The 16,606-nt window shown below is 40.0% G+C and overlaps 1 protein-coding gene across 3 annotated transcripts; it reads left to right on the top strand.

Moving 5' to 3' along the window:
- Positions 1-1,900: 1,900 nt before the first annotated feature.
- On the top strand, positions 1,901-13,152 carry LOC146685612 (uncharacterized). Of its 3 annotated transcripts, XM_085441429.1 has the most exons (19): positions 1,901-2,111; positions 3,017-3,213; positions 4,189-4,241; positions 5,447-5,522; positions 7,076-7,212; positions 7,492-7,575; positions 7,668-7,724; positions 7,842-8,042; positions 8,241-8,435; positions 8,917-8,971; positions 9,070-9,160; positions 9,250-9,391; positions 9,805-9,909; positions 10,095-10,203; positions 10,464-10,692; positions 11,051-11,125; positions 11,303-11,405; positions 12,048-12,154; positions 12,399-13,152. In XM_085441429.1, exons 2-19 carry the CDS (start codon positions 3,135-3,137, stop codon positions 12,541-12,543), a joined length of 2,043 nt encoding a protein of 680 aa, XP_085297555.1. In that variant the 5' UTR covers positions 1,901-2,111; positions 3,017-3,134; the 3' UTR covers positions 12,544-13,152. The 3 variants fall into 3 exon arrangements, with proteins under 3 accessions (XP_085297555.1, XP_085297557.1, XP_085297556.1); XM_085441431.1 differs by lacking the exon at positions 3,017-3,213 and having other exon boundaries at positions 1,902-2,111; XM_085441430.1 differs by lacking the exons at positions 1,901-2,111; positions 3,017-3,213 and adding an exon at positions 3,773-3,928.
- Positions 13,153-16,606: the final 3,454 nt, after the last annotated feature.

Here is a 16,606-nt window from a genome sequence, read left to right as displayed (position 1 = left end):
ACACATAACAGAACTAATTTTAAATCATATCTTTATCTCTATCATTTGCTACGAGGATCATGTCACAAAAACACAACATTTGTTCCTATTTCTTTAATCAAGTATACAAAATCTGACTAGAAAGCTTATCTAAGAGTTCAGGTTAGGGCTGCTCATTTGTACAAAATGCCAAATGACATACACATAAGAATCACCATCCTGATATCAATACTTTTGCCCATACGAAAAATGTCGTGAACACACTAATATTTCACCAGTGTTGTAACATCTGTTAAGGTTCAAAATATTGGGGATGGAGACAAGAGAAAAAACCACAATAACAACACTGGTCCGGCCGGGTTGAGTCAAACGATGATTTAATGATCACACACGTGGGAGATGGACACTGATGCAGACAGCCTCAAAATCTCAAAATGGTGGAGCATTGCTCAAACTTTTATAACCTCTGGTGCCTCCACCTTATCATAAAAAGCCTAAACATTCACATGCTCTCTCTCACACAGCGCCTAAGCTACGACCTTGGCTCCCTGTTTATCTGCTCCTGCTGAAATGGGGCAGAAAACTCCAGCACACTCTGTTCTCTTCTACTCAGACAAATTAGACAATAACCTTCTGCGAACAGTATTTCTTATAACTCAGCAATATAATGCATCATAAAACAATATCATTCATTCACAACAAGTCAGCAATTTAATGTAATGCAAATCAGTTTAACTAATGCAATAGTTATCAGCTTCTTCTAATTCAGGAGAATAATGCAAACTAAAACTACATAATAATTCACAATCTTTAATTAGGGGTATAACATGGCATAAAATAATATCATAATTTTACACATCACATGTCGTTAGCGTAGTCTGCCTGTGTCTTCCCTCTGCAAACAAACATGTTAGAGTTGGTTGTGATATACAGTCTGCATAAGTGTGGTCAATCTAATAAACATTTATAAGGAGATGGCAGTTACTGTGAATGTACAGCAGTTACACGGTGATTAGTAATAAACAGTCAGACAATGACCCTGACAATCTCATTCAATCTTGCAGATTGCACCTTCTGTGGAAAGTGGTACCACACGGTGTGTGTGGACTTCCCCTGTGCAGAAGGCGACTACAAATGTTGTGGGTGCTAAATAAACAGAAACAAATGATCCCTGTTGTCTTTGCTTACTGATTGTTTTCAGTGTTGACAATCCACATTGCTGGCATTGCATCTTTCAACATGTTTGTGGGTAGATTTGGATGTACCAGGGGTAAGTGCAGCCACTCAGCCTCTACTCAATGTGATCATAGCAGCAGGTGCAGATGTGTCACAAGTTAATCTAGTAGTGGCCTATGGTCATGTGTTAGTGGTGGGAACAGTCATATCCACTCACTCTCACTGGCTGTTTATTACTAATCACTGTGTAACTGCTGTGAATTCACAGTAACTGCCGTCTCCTTACAAATCTTCATTAGATTAACCACACTTATACAGACTGTATATAACTCCAGCCATGTTGATGAATTGCCTATATTGGCTGGAAATATTCATTTTCAGGGAAAAGACACAGACAGACGATGCTTACAGGATGTGATGTGACAACACTAATGAAATATTGATGTGTCATATTTGTCCAAGGTGTATTTCATTGTTATGGAAAAAGAGAATATTAAAATCATGATGACCAATTGGAGTGGTGATTTCTATGACTTTGTGTATATAATTTGGAATTTTGTACAAATGTAGGCCAATAAGGAATATATGATATCATTTCATTCTTTCCAAAGGTTTATTTGCATGACGCACAAACAGACACAATTGAAAGGTACAAATGTGCATGACACGAATTCAAACGTGGTGCAGATGTGTCACAGGTTGATCTGGCTGTAGGCTGTGGCACTTGGCCAGAGGTGGCGCTGGTTGACTCGACTCCATGTTAGTGCACAAAGTAAACTGCTCGCTTTAGTTGTGAAGCAAAAACGCTGAATTCGGAGAAATAAACCGTGCGAGGGGGACGATAACGACGACAAGAGTCTCCCGATCGTTTACTCTTGCTGTCCCGTGAACAACAACGGCGTGGTGTTACTTGTTTGCTGTTTTCGCGATCGCGTGGCGCACGAGGATATCACCAGGTAAACTCGCCACATTTTTAAACATTTTGTTGTTCAACAGCATCAAGACTGACGGAGTGTGTTTGAGACAACCTCACAAGTGTCACAGATGACACATTTGGCTTTTTTTTGCTGGTTTGTCGGTAGGAGCTACTGAAACGCAAGACTGCCACACATCTGTTCGACCAACGCCAGTTGATCTAAACGCCAGTAGATCTGGAACACCGGCCTTTAAGGTGTCGCGGATAAATGAGGGAGGGGCCAATAATCGGCTCAGTCATTTTTAATGATCGTTGAAAGCCCAGATCGTAATCGTGATTAAAATTCGATTAATTGAGCAGCCCTAGTTCAGGTTGCATTGAAGAATAAAGGCGGTCATCCAAGAGACTGACTTTCAAGCTCATTAGAATCGGCCTGGCTTTGCACAGAAATACAATGATTTACATTTTCAGTAAATCACTGTATTTCCCATTTTCCTAGCAAAATATGAAGAAATCAGGGGTAGCTCAAGATTTTTGCACAGCACTGAATATAGTGCTGTGAAAAAGTAGTTCCTCCTTAATTGTTCCTTATTTTGTTGCATATTTGTCATATTTCACAGGATCAAACAAATGTTCATATAAGGCAAATGATAACCTATTATTAAATAATGATTTCATTTATTAAGGGAAATAAATTATTGAAACCAGTATGAAAAAGTCATTTAAAAACTGACTGTACCATAAAGAATTTTGCCACAAGTGGCAATGAATCTCTCACATTACTGTGGAGGAATTTTGGCTCACTCTTCTTTGCAAAAATATTTTTTATTCAACTTTTCAGTTTGAACGGTCTGTTTAAGGTCACGCCAAAGCATTTCAATTGCATTTGAGTCCTAAATGTGATTAGGCACTCAAAGCCTTTATTCTGTTTTTGTTTTGCCCTAGTTTGAGTTCATCAGAGGTAGAATTGTCCGGCTGCATAACACACGTGTTCTTGGAGTTCAAGACATGAAGTGATGGCCAGACATTCTTCCTCAGGATTTTCTGGTAGAGAGCAGACTTCATGGTTTCATCAATTATAGCAAGTAACCTTGAAGCAGCAAATCAGCTCCAAGATCATTACACTATCACTACCAAGTTTGGTAGGTAGATTTTTATAATGTTTTTTTTTTTTAACTGAATAAATGATATCCACATTTACAAATTACCTTTTGTGTTTATTCAGGTAATCTATGCCCTGAAGCTGTTTATACAGCGAGACAATGATCCAAAAACACACCAGCAACTCCACATCATAGAAATTAATAGATAAATAATACATGAAAAAGAAAAGCATGTTTCCCATGGAGACAACAAAGAACAACAATAAACATTGCAAGTGATGCATTTTTCTTACAAATCCTTATAAAGGTTGGAATAAACTACTAAATGAACACACATCTCACCTGAAGAAGAATATCCTGAATCATGAGTTTGTGTTTGCGTCTTTCGAGGCTTGTGACGTCGTGAGCTCTCTAATATTATTTAGTGTCACAGTTAAACAGCACACACACACACACACACACACACACACACACACACACACACACACACACACACACACACACACACACAAATCCACTACCACAAGATGGCAGTAATACAACATTAATGATTAAAGCTTTCCGCAAAACGTCAAAGAAGAAGCGCAGGTGGCTAAATGAGCAGCAGAAGAAGAAATCCGACGCCACAAGCAGAAAGCAGGAAGCAGGGATCACTGTACTGTAGAATTTGCTTATCCAACGATATATATATATAAACACAGCTTCTGGACGACACTTCACAGAAATAATAACATGCCTAGAAAGATTGTGAAAGGTAAGAATAAAGCAGTGATAGTTATTTCTTATTAGGGAGGCCTGACCATCAGTTTCATTTACCAAGAAATTGACTTGTTTGAGCTTATGTCGCTGTTTAGCTTACCAGCTAACGACGTATTATTGTGGCTTTCAGACAGCGCGAAGGTGACGCTGCTGTGTTTTTACCACCTTTAATGTTAACTCTCCAACGTTACATGCTAGTCCTTGAGTATTTAAATATATGTTTGAAGTTTATTTTTCCATTTCTCTACCTGCCAGGTGGGACAGCCATGCCCAGAATTCGAGAAAACTCGAGACTAATGCACACACACGTGAGTATGACTAAAGCCATAAAACTGCTGTGTTGTTATTACAGTGTTATCACAGATGTAGAAAAACAGGTTATTATGATGTTAGGTGTGGTCATGGTGGCTCGTCAGCGTGTAATAAAGCAGACGTCTTGCTTGCAGTCTTACAGCGAACGCTGTTTATTCGGAGTTACTTTATTTCTTTAACAAGCTGCTTTTGTTCCATTCTTTGTCACAATGATCCCACACTGTTGAGGTCCAGACTGTGGACTGATAGTGTTTGTTTGAAACACACTGGCAATGTCACCCTTAAGACGTTGCTAGTGAGACTCTGTCCAGAAGGTATTTGCATGGTAGAGCAAAATGTGAGGGTAGTTTTCTGTCTTCATAATTCCATCAATTTTGACATAATCCCAGCGCCGTTCTCTGAAATTTAGCCCCAAAACAAATAGAGGCACTGCTGAAGAAACTCCTGTTATACTTTTTTATGATTTTTCTGTCCCGTTTCATGTACTTTGGTATACTTCAGCCACAGCTCGTTTCTGGTCTCTTGAGTTAGGTGTCTCTTTTTTATATTTTTATGTAAATGAACAAAAATATTGGTACAAGGGGGGGGAAAGAGTGGTAAATAAGCCAATGTTTTAAAAAAAAAGACCCTTCAGAAAGCCTGAAGCACTGATATAAAGAAAGGAAGGGTGGCTTAAGACTTTTGTATTGTGCTTTGTGTCCCAGGCTGGTGAAGATAAGATGTACTAATGAAAAAGAAGCTGGGGTAGTAAACTCATAATGACATAAAACGAAGGAACGCTGGAAGTCATCATATTTGAGACATGACTTGTTTAATCATTATCAATTAGTCAATCAACAGGAGAATAAATATCCTAATTCTAGAGACAAATTAGTATCAAAGGAAATTATTCATATAATGTCACAGTAATTTAATAACTCTCTACACACAAACCTGTTAGCATTTTCTGAACTTCCGACCCCCTTCATGTATAAAAGGATGAAAGATATTCATGTGATAACAACAGAGGAATCCAACCAGCAAACATTTGATTGCAAGAAGCAAGAACCTGTGAAATGCAGGCTGCAGTTCTGCTTTAAAAATACTGAAACTATTAATTACAAACCAAACCAGCTGTAGTTTATTTTACAGCAGATTCATTTTTTAAACATGTAAATATGTTGGATGCTAACTATTTGTTTCTTTTTTTCTTTCTTTATAGGAATCAATGGTAGATTACCTGAGTGGACGAGCTCCTTCTGGCAATTTCCTGAATGATATCCGGCCTGGCTTTTTTGGTAAAGCATTCTCTGAAACTGCTGTTACAAGTTATGTTAAAGAGGAAATCAAGCTTGAAATCAAGCTTTAGTATAGGCTTGTAGTTTTAAGCATTGCTGCTCAGCTGTTGTTGTTTTTTTCCTTTTTATATAAACTGTCTGCTAAATTTGTCTGCTTTGATGCAAGTGCAGTGTTGAATAATCTAAGGTTAAATAGAGGAGGGAGGAAACACTGAGCATACATTTGGAAGAGTAAGGAAACAGAAGGAATGGGAAGGGATATCAGACATACATCTTCTTGAGCCACTTGCAGCAAATCCACAACTACAGACTAGCACTGTGCCTATTATATTGCCTACCGTAATACCAGTATAAATTTTTACGTGATATAAAATTGTCATATCACAAATTTGTTGATATAGCAACGCCATCTGTTAAGTGGACAACAATGAGACGAGCACAGTTATGCCTGAGAGGCAGAGCCGTGGATCAGACTCCTACGAGGATTTAGCAGTTTAAAAGGGAGCTACTTCAGTGCGCTCCATTAAAGCACAAGACTTAATATACAGAAAAAATGCTCCTGCTAAAGGTGGAAACAACAAACTTGTTTCACCACTTCAGGCAAACTCCCAACATTGATAACCAGGTTATGAAGGAGGAGGTGCTGGCAGTGATGTGTGGCCCAAATGTAAGAAAATGAGCCCACCAAGCTTGGTTGGAGCAATTGCTAGTTGTGCTCCATGTGACAGGAAGAGCAATTGTTGGATGGAAATTTTCTGACATGGCTACATGGTGGTAAAGCAGGGTTTTAAGCAGCTGTTTACATCCCAGGTAGGAATTGTTTTTGAGTTTTTTTGTTTGTTTTTTTAAACTTGTGTTCTGTGCAATTGTGCAGGCTGCTCAAGAGCTGAAAGTGTTAAGCAGTTATTTTATACTTAATTTGTAGGGAAATGAATTCTGATGCACTTGCATCAGAATTATGCTGTGTCACTGTTATTGCATCATAATGCTGCTGGCACCCGTGGGACCTTATTTCAGTAGATTCAGTTCAAATTAGGATGCATGTCATCAGTGACAGTTGCTCATTAGAAAAGACTGATGGAAACTTACCTATATTTACACTTATTGTGTCCAAGCTGCAAGCATCAGCAAAACAGTGTTAACAGATAACAGATATTTCCCACAACAGCCAAAATCTAATTATTGCAAATGTTCTTGAAATGTTGTTATTTAATTCTAAAGCTGCTGTATATCTCCCACCTCTGTTATAGCCACAAGAAATCCAACTAAACTGATAACACTTATTTCATGTATGTATTGAGTGTAACAAGCAGATGCTTATGACACTTCAGTAACAGTGAGGAGGAACTTTCTTTAAAAAGCTGTAGTAGTTGATTTGATTTAGTTCATTTACTTAAAAATGTTGTTATTTACTTGTTCCCAGGTGTTGTGTTTTTTTTGTGGTTCTTTTCACCACTTTCGTGATTAAACAGCAGGGAATTTGGTGTGATCTTTGCATTGTGTTATCGTGGAGTGACGATCACGTTTTTGTATTTGTCTTTTATAACTTGCAGGTTTAAATTTTTTAAATCCTTTGGAGGAAGATCTCGTTTATTCAGATGACGACGACGACGACGATCGTTATTATCAACGCAGGGCCGCTAACAGGACTTTAGAACCACATCCGCAAATAAAACAGCTCACTGATGAGGTATTGCCCTTTTATTGCACTTGTTGGGAAATGAAACAAGGAACGATCTCTTTAATATTTGTGTCTGGTTTGTAATAGGACATATCTTTCTCTCTGACTCACGTACTCTGTGGGGAATAAACCAAAGCATTGAAAAAACTTTAAGCAGTATTATATTTATCTTTTAAAATGGTAATTTTATCCAAAGCAATTTATCTTGTGTGCACTCTGTCAGATTTTAATCTTTTTTGGGAATTTATTGGAACGTTAGTTGACACTGCCTTTTTTTTTTTTCACCAGGAAGCTGATAGAATTGCAAAGGAGTTAATAGAAGAAGAGGAAAGGCGTAAGGAGAAAACTAAGAAGAACAAGCGTAAAAAAATGGTCCGCATATGCATACTTATTAGGATTTAACGTTCTAGCAATGCTGGCGTTTTGCTTTTTTTTTTACCAGAATTTTCTGTCTTTTGTTGCAGCGTAAAAAAGAAAAGAAGCGGCTAGAAAAGGAGAGTGCAGTTAAAGACGGTTCAGCTGTGAGTCTATTTTTATCCTTGTTGTGTGTACATGCAAGTGTCAGAGTGGAAAATCCAGACAGAAAGGTATTTTTAAAGCTGCTCTGATTGTTTGTAATGCTGTTTATGTTATTTCAGGAGGAAGAACAAGGCAAGTCAGATTCCTCTGAAAAAGAAGATGATGAGACTATAATTGAAAGTAATGCAGAAACAACTGGATCCTCACGAAGCGATAAAACTCAAAAGGCAACTGAGGCAGCCAGATGTGATAAGACTGGTGCTGATACTGCAGAAAAAAATCTTGTGAAGATGAATGAGAACGAGGAAGAGGAGCAAAAGGTCTGTCAGAGTTGTAAATTTCAGTTTTTTGGAACAGAAAGGCAACCTTTTCTTTTAAGTGGTAGAGCTTTAACAGTATCAGATTATATGCAAATATGTAACACTATTTTTCATGCGTATTTTAAATGACAGTCTTTTCACAAGAGCACCTTTCGGATGATTATCCCCAAAACAACCACCTTGTTTTATCCTCCGCAGGATTTGGATTTCAATAATTCATATGCTGCTTCTGCTGAATCGGCGCCTGAGGAGACGTGGATTCAGAAACAGAAAAAAGGAGGAAAAAAGGCGGAAAGTAAATTATCTGCAGTTCAACAGCCTGAAGTGGAAAATCCAAATATCACTGAGGAACCTGAAGTTAGAAAGAAAGAGAAAGCTGAAACCAGTAAAGAGGTGGGAATCTTGAAAACATATTCTTATAGGTCAAGACTAAAGTCTGTTGCTCCCAAATTGCTGAATGTTGTGTTCAAAGTTTTTTTTTTAGAAGGAAGTACAGGAGAAATATCTGTCGTTTTAAAGGATTTAATTTGCTTTGGCAGTTTGAAATCGACCTCCTATCTGCTCCTTTTTCCTGGAATCACAAAGACAGACACAAAAACACCCCCTGCTTAGCCTTGATCATTTTAATATCACTGATTGTAGTTTGGGACATTCTGTTCGGACTCCCTTTGACCCAGAGAATATCCCTCTAACCATTATCTAATGTGATGTGTAAGCATGCTGCAAAACCCTCTGCGCTCCTACCTCAACCCTCAGAAGCTTTTGTTAGCTTTTACTAGCAACCACAACGCAAATGTGTTTGTTTTTCAATTCAAAGTACGACTTTGAAAATATTATTCATCAACCAGACTTTTTTGGGGGGGTTTCTATACAGAAATCAATGGATCCCATATTAGAGGAGTATGCAAAGAAAAGCATTGAGTTTGCCAGTAAGTGACATTTTCCATCCATCATCATTGAGAGCCTTATGTTAAAAAAAAGTCAAAATACAAACAGGATACAACAGTTTTTTTTTTCTCTTTTCCAGACATGGGGAATCGTTTGGCTGCCTCTGGGCAGTACGAGAAGGCAGTAAAATGTTTCACTGAGGCTATTAAATTCAACCCAAAGGAATTTAAGTAAGAACATTGACTTAAATTGACATCATTAGAACTACCAGGAGCTGTTAACTGCTAATGGCCATAAATGTTTGTTCGCTGTGTTTCAGGTTATTTGGAAATCGGTCCCTCTGTTTTGAAAGACTACAGCAGTATGAAAGTGCTCTCACGGATGCTGACGTTGCACTCTCCATGGAACCAAACTGGATAAAAGGTTTATTTAGGAAAGGGAAAGCTCTCTGTGGTCTTAAGGTAAGTTATCCAGTTAACACAGCTTATATTTTGCTGGGGTTTTTTGTTGCAGCTGTAAATATGATTTAGATGGGCATTTTGACACTGAGATCTCTGGGGATTAACATACTTCTGTGGAACAATAGAGGAACTGCAGATACTTGCTTGTGCTGCATTGCATCATACTCTGGTGTTTTCTGTTATTTAGCATTCCCTCATTACCAGCATAACAGGAGTCCCTGTGTGAAGAGCCCGGTGCTATTAAACAGTAACAGACTGCATCCTCCAAAATGCCGTGTGGCTGAATCAGAACCTCTTTAAGCATGCTCGTTTAAAAACTGAAGACTTGGCGGTTTTGTTTGTGTAATAACGCAATCCTACAACTTGTTGTAAATTCCCCAACTAATTTCACATCCTAACATTGATTCTCCCAGAGATACTACGAAGCCTCACTGATTTACAAAGAGGTCCTGAGGCTGGAAAGTACAAGTGCTGAAGCCGCACAGGAGCTGAAACGAGCACAGACGCTGCACCTCATGGTAGGAGACGCTTTGCAAAAATGGAAATGAGACAAAACAAAAGTCTGATTCATTGGTTTCCCTCCCACAGATTCATATGAAAAGCTCTTTTTGGGATACACCAGTGTCACCTGGCGGTGTGTATGTGTTGGGCTAATAAAGTAATCATTTGTGGCTTTAATGTCTGTATGTTTGTATGATTTCAGGAAATGGGCTTCAGCTGGGCAGTGAGCTCTGAAGCCCTGAAAACTCACGGTACACTAGAGGAAGCTGTGGAAGCTCTGTTTGCCAGTGAGAGTAACACAGGTCCTGGAGGTAAATAAAATGTTGTAACAACAACAGCGTCCTGGTATATAAAGACTGCACTACAACAGTCGGCACTGTTAAGACTACATTCTTTGCCATGATTGAGTAGGGTTAGTCGATTTGTGAAAATTGCTTTTGTGTTAAAAAAAAAAGAGCAAATCTACACCTCATCTAAAAGAACAGTGTTGTCACCACTTGTGATTTTGTGTTAAATCACAAAAATATATAAATTCCAGTCAAGTGAAAACATGACTGTACTGTTTGTTCAGTCTGCACAGCTCCTGCCACCAGCAAAGAGACAGCAGACCCACCAGCAGGGCTGAAAGATAATGACGGTGATGATGACGATGATGATGATAATGATGACGATGTGGGAGAGTGGACTGTCCTACAACCAAGCCGCCCACGAATGCAGCAGATGAGAGAGTCTGACGCGTTTGGCCAAAACAGATCAAAGTCTCAGTCGCCGACCCCTCGCTCCAGGAATGGTCCAAAACCGTAAGTCCTCATTAATATGTACACGAAAATTCAAACAAAAGGGTGTTTATGAAATTATAGTTTTCTTTTTGCAATATTTTAAGGGCTTTTTTGGGGGGGGGTTGATAATCACTCTGCAGGTCTCCGACTGATTTGTCTCACCTTGGATGTGCTATGTATAAGTTTGTGTATGTAGTCGGAGTAAGGATCTACTAAAAAGTGTATAATGCTGGAAGATTTGACTTTAATGTGACTGTAAGTTTGATGTTGAGAGGAAGTGGGCTCAGATTTCCTTTCAAGCTTTTAACGTTATTTGCTTAATCATAGAGCATATCAATTTAAAAATGAATGTTTTTATTCTTGCCGTTTTGTTTTAAAGAGAACTTTTCCCTGTTTGGACTGGATTATTGGCGCCTACTGTCACCTATGTAAAACTCCACGAGCTCTTTAGCAGGTGAGCTATGGCAACGCTATTGTTGTGTGAGGATCTTCCTCAGCACTCTCATGTTGTAGGCTTGAAATTAGAAAAGAAAAACCAAAATATGATCTGAGCAGTTGCTGGGTCTTTTTTTTGTCAGTTAAGTAGTGAGTTCATCGATCATTTCAACACTCGCTCCTTTCTCCCTCTCAGAGCTGGGGCCATCTACAGCATCAAGATGCTCCTGGAGCAACAGTGTGCCTTTGTGAATTACACCAGAAAGGAAGATTGTGATAAAGCCATCCAGTGTATTAATGTATGTATCCATTTGCCATTTGCAGTGAGTTATATCTAGTTACATTCAGGGACAAAACCTGTGTGTCAGACGTAGCTATGGGTGCAGCACATGTGTAGTGTAGAGCAGCATGAGTCACAGGCAAGACAAGACAGTGAACTTTAGTCTTTGGATTGTGATGCACATTTAGATTTTTTTTTTTTCCTTCGACTTAGCACTGTGATATGAAACCTAAGGTTTGTATAGTGTGAGTAAAGTCTGACTGTAAGTCCAGTGTTTTAGGTTTTTGAGTCTGTGGGTTTCCAAGAGTCTGCTTATGCTCTTTGTTACACTGCAGTGCAGCTGGCCAGTAAATGCAGAGGCAGCAGACATCTCCGGTAAACTGGTATTTAATGGAAGACAAATATAAGCACATAAAGTAATAAGACTAACCCGTTCTGTCTCCACGGCAGCTACCTGCCATCTGCACACTGCACTCACGGCTGTTGGTGTAGTCTTCTTTATTTATTGTTACAGTAGTGGCCCCACTAACGGTGATCATAGGTCACGTAAACTCTTAGTGCATCTGTGTTGCACCAACCGGAATGATAAATCATTGATAAATTACTCAAGAAAACCACGGTCACAGTAATCGATGATTAACAAGGTCTGTTCACTCTCCAGGGAATGATTTTCGAGGGGGCTCTGCTGACGGTGCGATACCCCTACAAAGTCCACCCTGAACTCGGTGGGTCCAAATTAGCTGCTACTGACCGCTGCCCTCGCCCAAGGTAAGGACATTCTTCCTTTTATTGAGAAAAGCACTGATTCACTTTGTCACAAGATTAGATTTTATTCTCCTTTGATGAATTGAGACAAATAAGTTTGTAGTTCCAGATTTGTGATGAGATTATTTCTGTGATTTTTGGCCTTTTTAAAGAACAATGAATGTATTTTCTTTTTAACTTAAATTTTATCATTCATCACCAGAACTGAATTTTTAAAATGATTTATCACTTGTTTTTCATATTGTAGCACATACAAGAAGGAGTGCTTTTTCTGGAGGACGACAGGATGCACAAGGGACGACTGCACCTTCAGACACGTCCCAGAGCACAAGAACATCGATAGGGAAAAATTCACCAGCAGGCTGGGATTGCATGCAGCAATTCAAAAATGATCACGCCAATGAGAAGACATGAGAAGCACGTGGCGTTTCCTTTGAGTTGACGCCGTGATCATGGCACCCTGTTTTTTTGTTGGTTTTTTTTGTCATTGTTCTGGTTCACAACACAAAAAGTTTCTTTGAATTGTTTATTATTAGATTTTGGTAAATCTGTGCATCACCATCACTGTATGTGTGCAAAGGAGACCTGGATCGACATAGTACTACATTAATATTATAATTATTCATGTGCCTTCTTAGAGTGGCATATATATGCTGTAAGCGCTAAGCAATCTTTGGCAATGGTTGGCTTTCAGGAATTCCTGATTCCATTTTGTTATAGATTCGATTTTAGTTTTATTATTTAAATTAGATTTAACAGATTTTTTTTCTGTTGATTTGAACACTAGGTGGCAGCATTATATCTAGCCTTGAACTTCAGGGCTGCAAAGTCTTTGCTTTCGTTTTAAAGGCTGTGATTCCTGTTTGGGTATTTTATTTGCACATTTATTGTGCAGCGTTTCATTTTGTGTCATCTTGATGCTGGGCAGCGGTTTGTTAATGTGTGAAAAGCTCAACGGTTGGATTCTGTTGGTATGAACATTAAAGGTTTCTAATGCCCCATCTGTTGTCTGTGTGTTTCAGTGTGGTTATGTTTGTATAGGAGCTTTTTGCAAAAACTGAACATAAAAACAATATATACAAAAAGATAAAGAACTATACAAAAAGAAAACTATACAACTTGTTCTGCACATATTCAACTCTGTATATTTTATATATTTTATTATTATTATTATTATTATTATTATTATTTTTTTTTTATTTTTTATTTTTTTTACTATTTAATTTGTAAAAATGTGTATACACACACACACGTAGGAAAATATTTAGTATACACATCCAGAAATGCATACACTATTATATATTGTACATATATTTATTAGTTTCAGGTTGGCCATTCTTGTATTTTGCTCGTTTGTGTTGTTGTGTTTGCACATCTCTGTTGCTTGTGGGGCTCGCACACAAGAATTTCACTCGCATGTGCTGTGCCAGTGTGCCTGCACATGTGATGTGACAATAAAAGTGATTTGATTTGATTTGATTTGATTTGATTTGATTTGATAAAGGAGTACACTGAATAGAAACCAAAAAGCTTTTATAAGATTTGGCTTATTTTAGCTTAGAGTTCCAGTTTTGTCACCAAATGAAACAAAAACAACGATGATCATTCCTCAGTTTGGGGTGTGTTTACTAACTTATTTCTGATTATTGATTGGGTTTTATTCTCTTTTTGAACTTTCCTTGAACAAATTATACAGCCTCATTACTATTCCACAAGTCTTCCCCTTTTCCAGATTTTTTTTAAAATATTGGCCCTGCCTCTTATTTCCTCTGAGTTCATTCTGTAACTGAAACTTCAAACAACCATTTAATTTGTTTTGAAAGTAAAACATATTTACATTTTTATACATTATCAGTGTAATGTATGGCTATCTATATCTACATAGATATACATATATTTATGTAGATATATGTGTGATGTATATATATATATATGTATATATATATATGTATATATATATATATATATGTATATATATGTATGTATATATATGTATATATATATATATGTATATATATGTATATGTATATATATGTATATATATGTAAAAAAAAAAAACACCCAGCACGCCCCTGCGGGCGGTTTATCCTTCAAGCTCGGGTCCTCTACCAGAGGCCTGGGAGCTTGAGGGTCCTGCGCAGTATCTTAGCTGTTCCCAGGACTGCGCTCTTCTGGACAGAGATCTCCGATGTTGTTCCCGGGATCTGCTGGAGCCACTCGTCTAGCTTGGGAGTCACCGCACCTAGTGCTCCGATTACCATGGGGACCACCGTTACCTTCACCCTCCACATCCTCTCGAGCTCTTCTCTGAGCCCTTGGTATTTCTCCAGCTTCTCGTGTTCCTTCTTCCTGATATTGCTGTCATTCGGAACCGCTACATCGATCACTACGGCCGTCTTCTTCTGTTTGTCTACCACCACTATGTCCGGTTGGTTAGCCACCACCATTTTGTCCGTCTGTATCTGGAAGTCCCACAGGATCTTAGCTCGGTCATTTTCCACCACCCTTGGGGGCATCTCCCATTTTGACCTCGGGACTTCCAGGTTATACTCCGCACAGATGTTCCTGTACACTATGCCGGCCACTTGGTTATGGCGTTCCATGTATGCCTTGCCTGCTAGCATCTTGCACCCTGCTGTTATGTGCTGGATTGTCTCTGGGGCATCTTTACACAGCCTGCACCTGGGGTCTTGCCTGGTGTGATAGACCCCAGCCTCTATGGATCTTGTGCTCAGAGCTTGTTCTTGTGCTGCCATGATTAGTGCCTCTGTGCTGTCTTTCAGTCCAGCTTTGTCCAGCCACTGGTAGGATTTCTGAATATCAGCCACCTCCTCTATCTGCCGGTGGTACATACCGTGCAGGGGCCTGTCCTTCCATGATGGTTCCTCGTCTCCCTCCTCTTTCTTGGGTTTCTGCTGCCTGAGGTATTCACTGAGCACTCGGTCAGTTGGGGCCATCTTCCCAATGTATTCTTGGATGTTCGTTGTCTCATCCTGGACTGTAGTGCTGACACTCACCAGTCCCCGGCCCCCTTCCTTCCGCTTAGCGTACAGCCTCAGGGTGCTGGACTTGGGGTGAAACCCTCCATGCATGGTAAGGAGCTTTCTTGTCTTTATGTCAGTGGCTTCTATCTCCTCCTTTGGCCAGCCTATTACCCCAGCAGGGTACCTGATCACGGGCAGGGCGTACGTGTTGATGGCCCGGATCTTGTTCTTACCATTCAGCTGACTCCTCAGGACTTGCCTGACCCTCTGCAGGTACTTGGTGGTTGCAGCTTTTCTAGCGGCCTCTTCATGGTTCCCATTCGCCTGCGGGATCCCCAAGTACTTGTAACTGTCCTCTATGTCTGCAATGTTGCCTTCTGGTAGTTCAATCCCCTCAGTTCTGACTACCTTCCCTCTCTTTGTTACCATCCGACTACACTTCTCCAGTCCGAACGACATTCCAATGTCATTGCTGTATAGCCTGGTAGTGTGGATCAGTGAATCGATGTCTCGTTCACTCTTGGCATACAGCTTGATGTCATCCATGTACAGGAGGTGGCTGACAACTGCTCCGTTCCGTAGTCGGTATCCGTAGCCAGTCTTGTTAATGATCTCACTGAGGGGGTTCAGGCCTATGCAGAACAGCAGTGGGGACAGAGCATCTCCTTGGTAGATCCCGCACTTGATGGTGACTTGTGCTATGGGCTTGGAGTTGGCCTCTAGTGTTGTACGCCACATCCCCATTGAGTTCCTGATGAAGGCTCTTAGGGTCCCATTGATCTTGTACAATTCTAGGCATTCCAGTATCCAGCTGTGGGGCATTGAGTCATAGGCCTTCTTGTAATCAATCCAGGCAGTGCACAGGTTGGTCAGTCTGGTCTTGCAGTCTCGGCTGATTGTTCTGTCTACCAGTAGCTGGTGTTTTGCGCCTCTGGTATTCTTGCCAATTCCTTTCTGTGTCCCGCTCATGTATTGACCCATGTGCCTGTTCATCTTAGCCGATATGATGCCTGACAGGAGCTTCCATGTAGTACTGAGGCAGGTTATTGGTCGGTAGTTGGAGGGGACCGGTCCCTTCTTGGGGTCCTTGGGGATCAGGACCGTCCGGCCTTCAGTTAGCCATTCCGGGTGTCTCTCGTTAACTAGCAGCTGGTTCATTTGTGCTGCCAGACGCTCGTGGAGTGCAGTTAGCTTCTTCAGCCAGTAGGCATGAACCATGTCGGGCCCTGGTGCTGTCCAACTCTTCATACTGGAGACCCTTTCTTGGATATCTGCCACTGTGATGGTTACTGGACCCTGTTCAGGGAGGTCGCTGTGGTCTGCCCTCAGATCCTCTAGCCACTGAGCATTGCCGTTATGGGTTGCATCCTTCTCCCATATGCTCTTCCAGTATTGCTCCGTCTCCAGCCTTGGTGGTGCTGTTCTCTTATTGTTCCCTTGCCACTGAGAGTACACCTTTGCTGGTTCTGTG

Source organism: Copadichromis virginalis, linkage group LG19 (assembly GCF_057382275.1).
Source record: "Copadichromis virginalis isolate Kocher_CV1m ecotype Utaka linkage group LG19, C_Virginalis_male_GT1.1, whole genome shotgun sequence".
In the NCBI taxonomy this organism is placed as follows: domain Eukaryota; kingdom Metazoa; phylum Chordata; class Actinopteri; order Cichliformes; family Cichlidae; genus Copadichromis; species Copadichromis virginalis.
This window is presented reverse-complemented; position numbering and strand designations above follow the sequence as displayed.

Coding starts and splice junctions, on each gene's coding strand:
- LOC146685612 (XM_085441429.1), top strand. CDS start 3,135: ATGGTTTCATCAATTATAGCAAGTAACCTTGAAGCAGCAAATCAGCTC. Junction 9,910..10,094: donor CACAGACGCTGCACCTCATG/GTAGGAGACGCT, acceptor GTATGATTTCAG/GAAATGGGCTTCAGCTGGGC. Junction 10,204..10,463: donor GAGTAACACAGGTCCTGGAG/GTAAATAAAATG, acceptor CTGTTTGTTCAG/TCTGCACAGCTCCTGCCACC.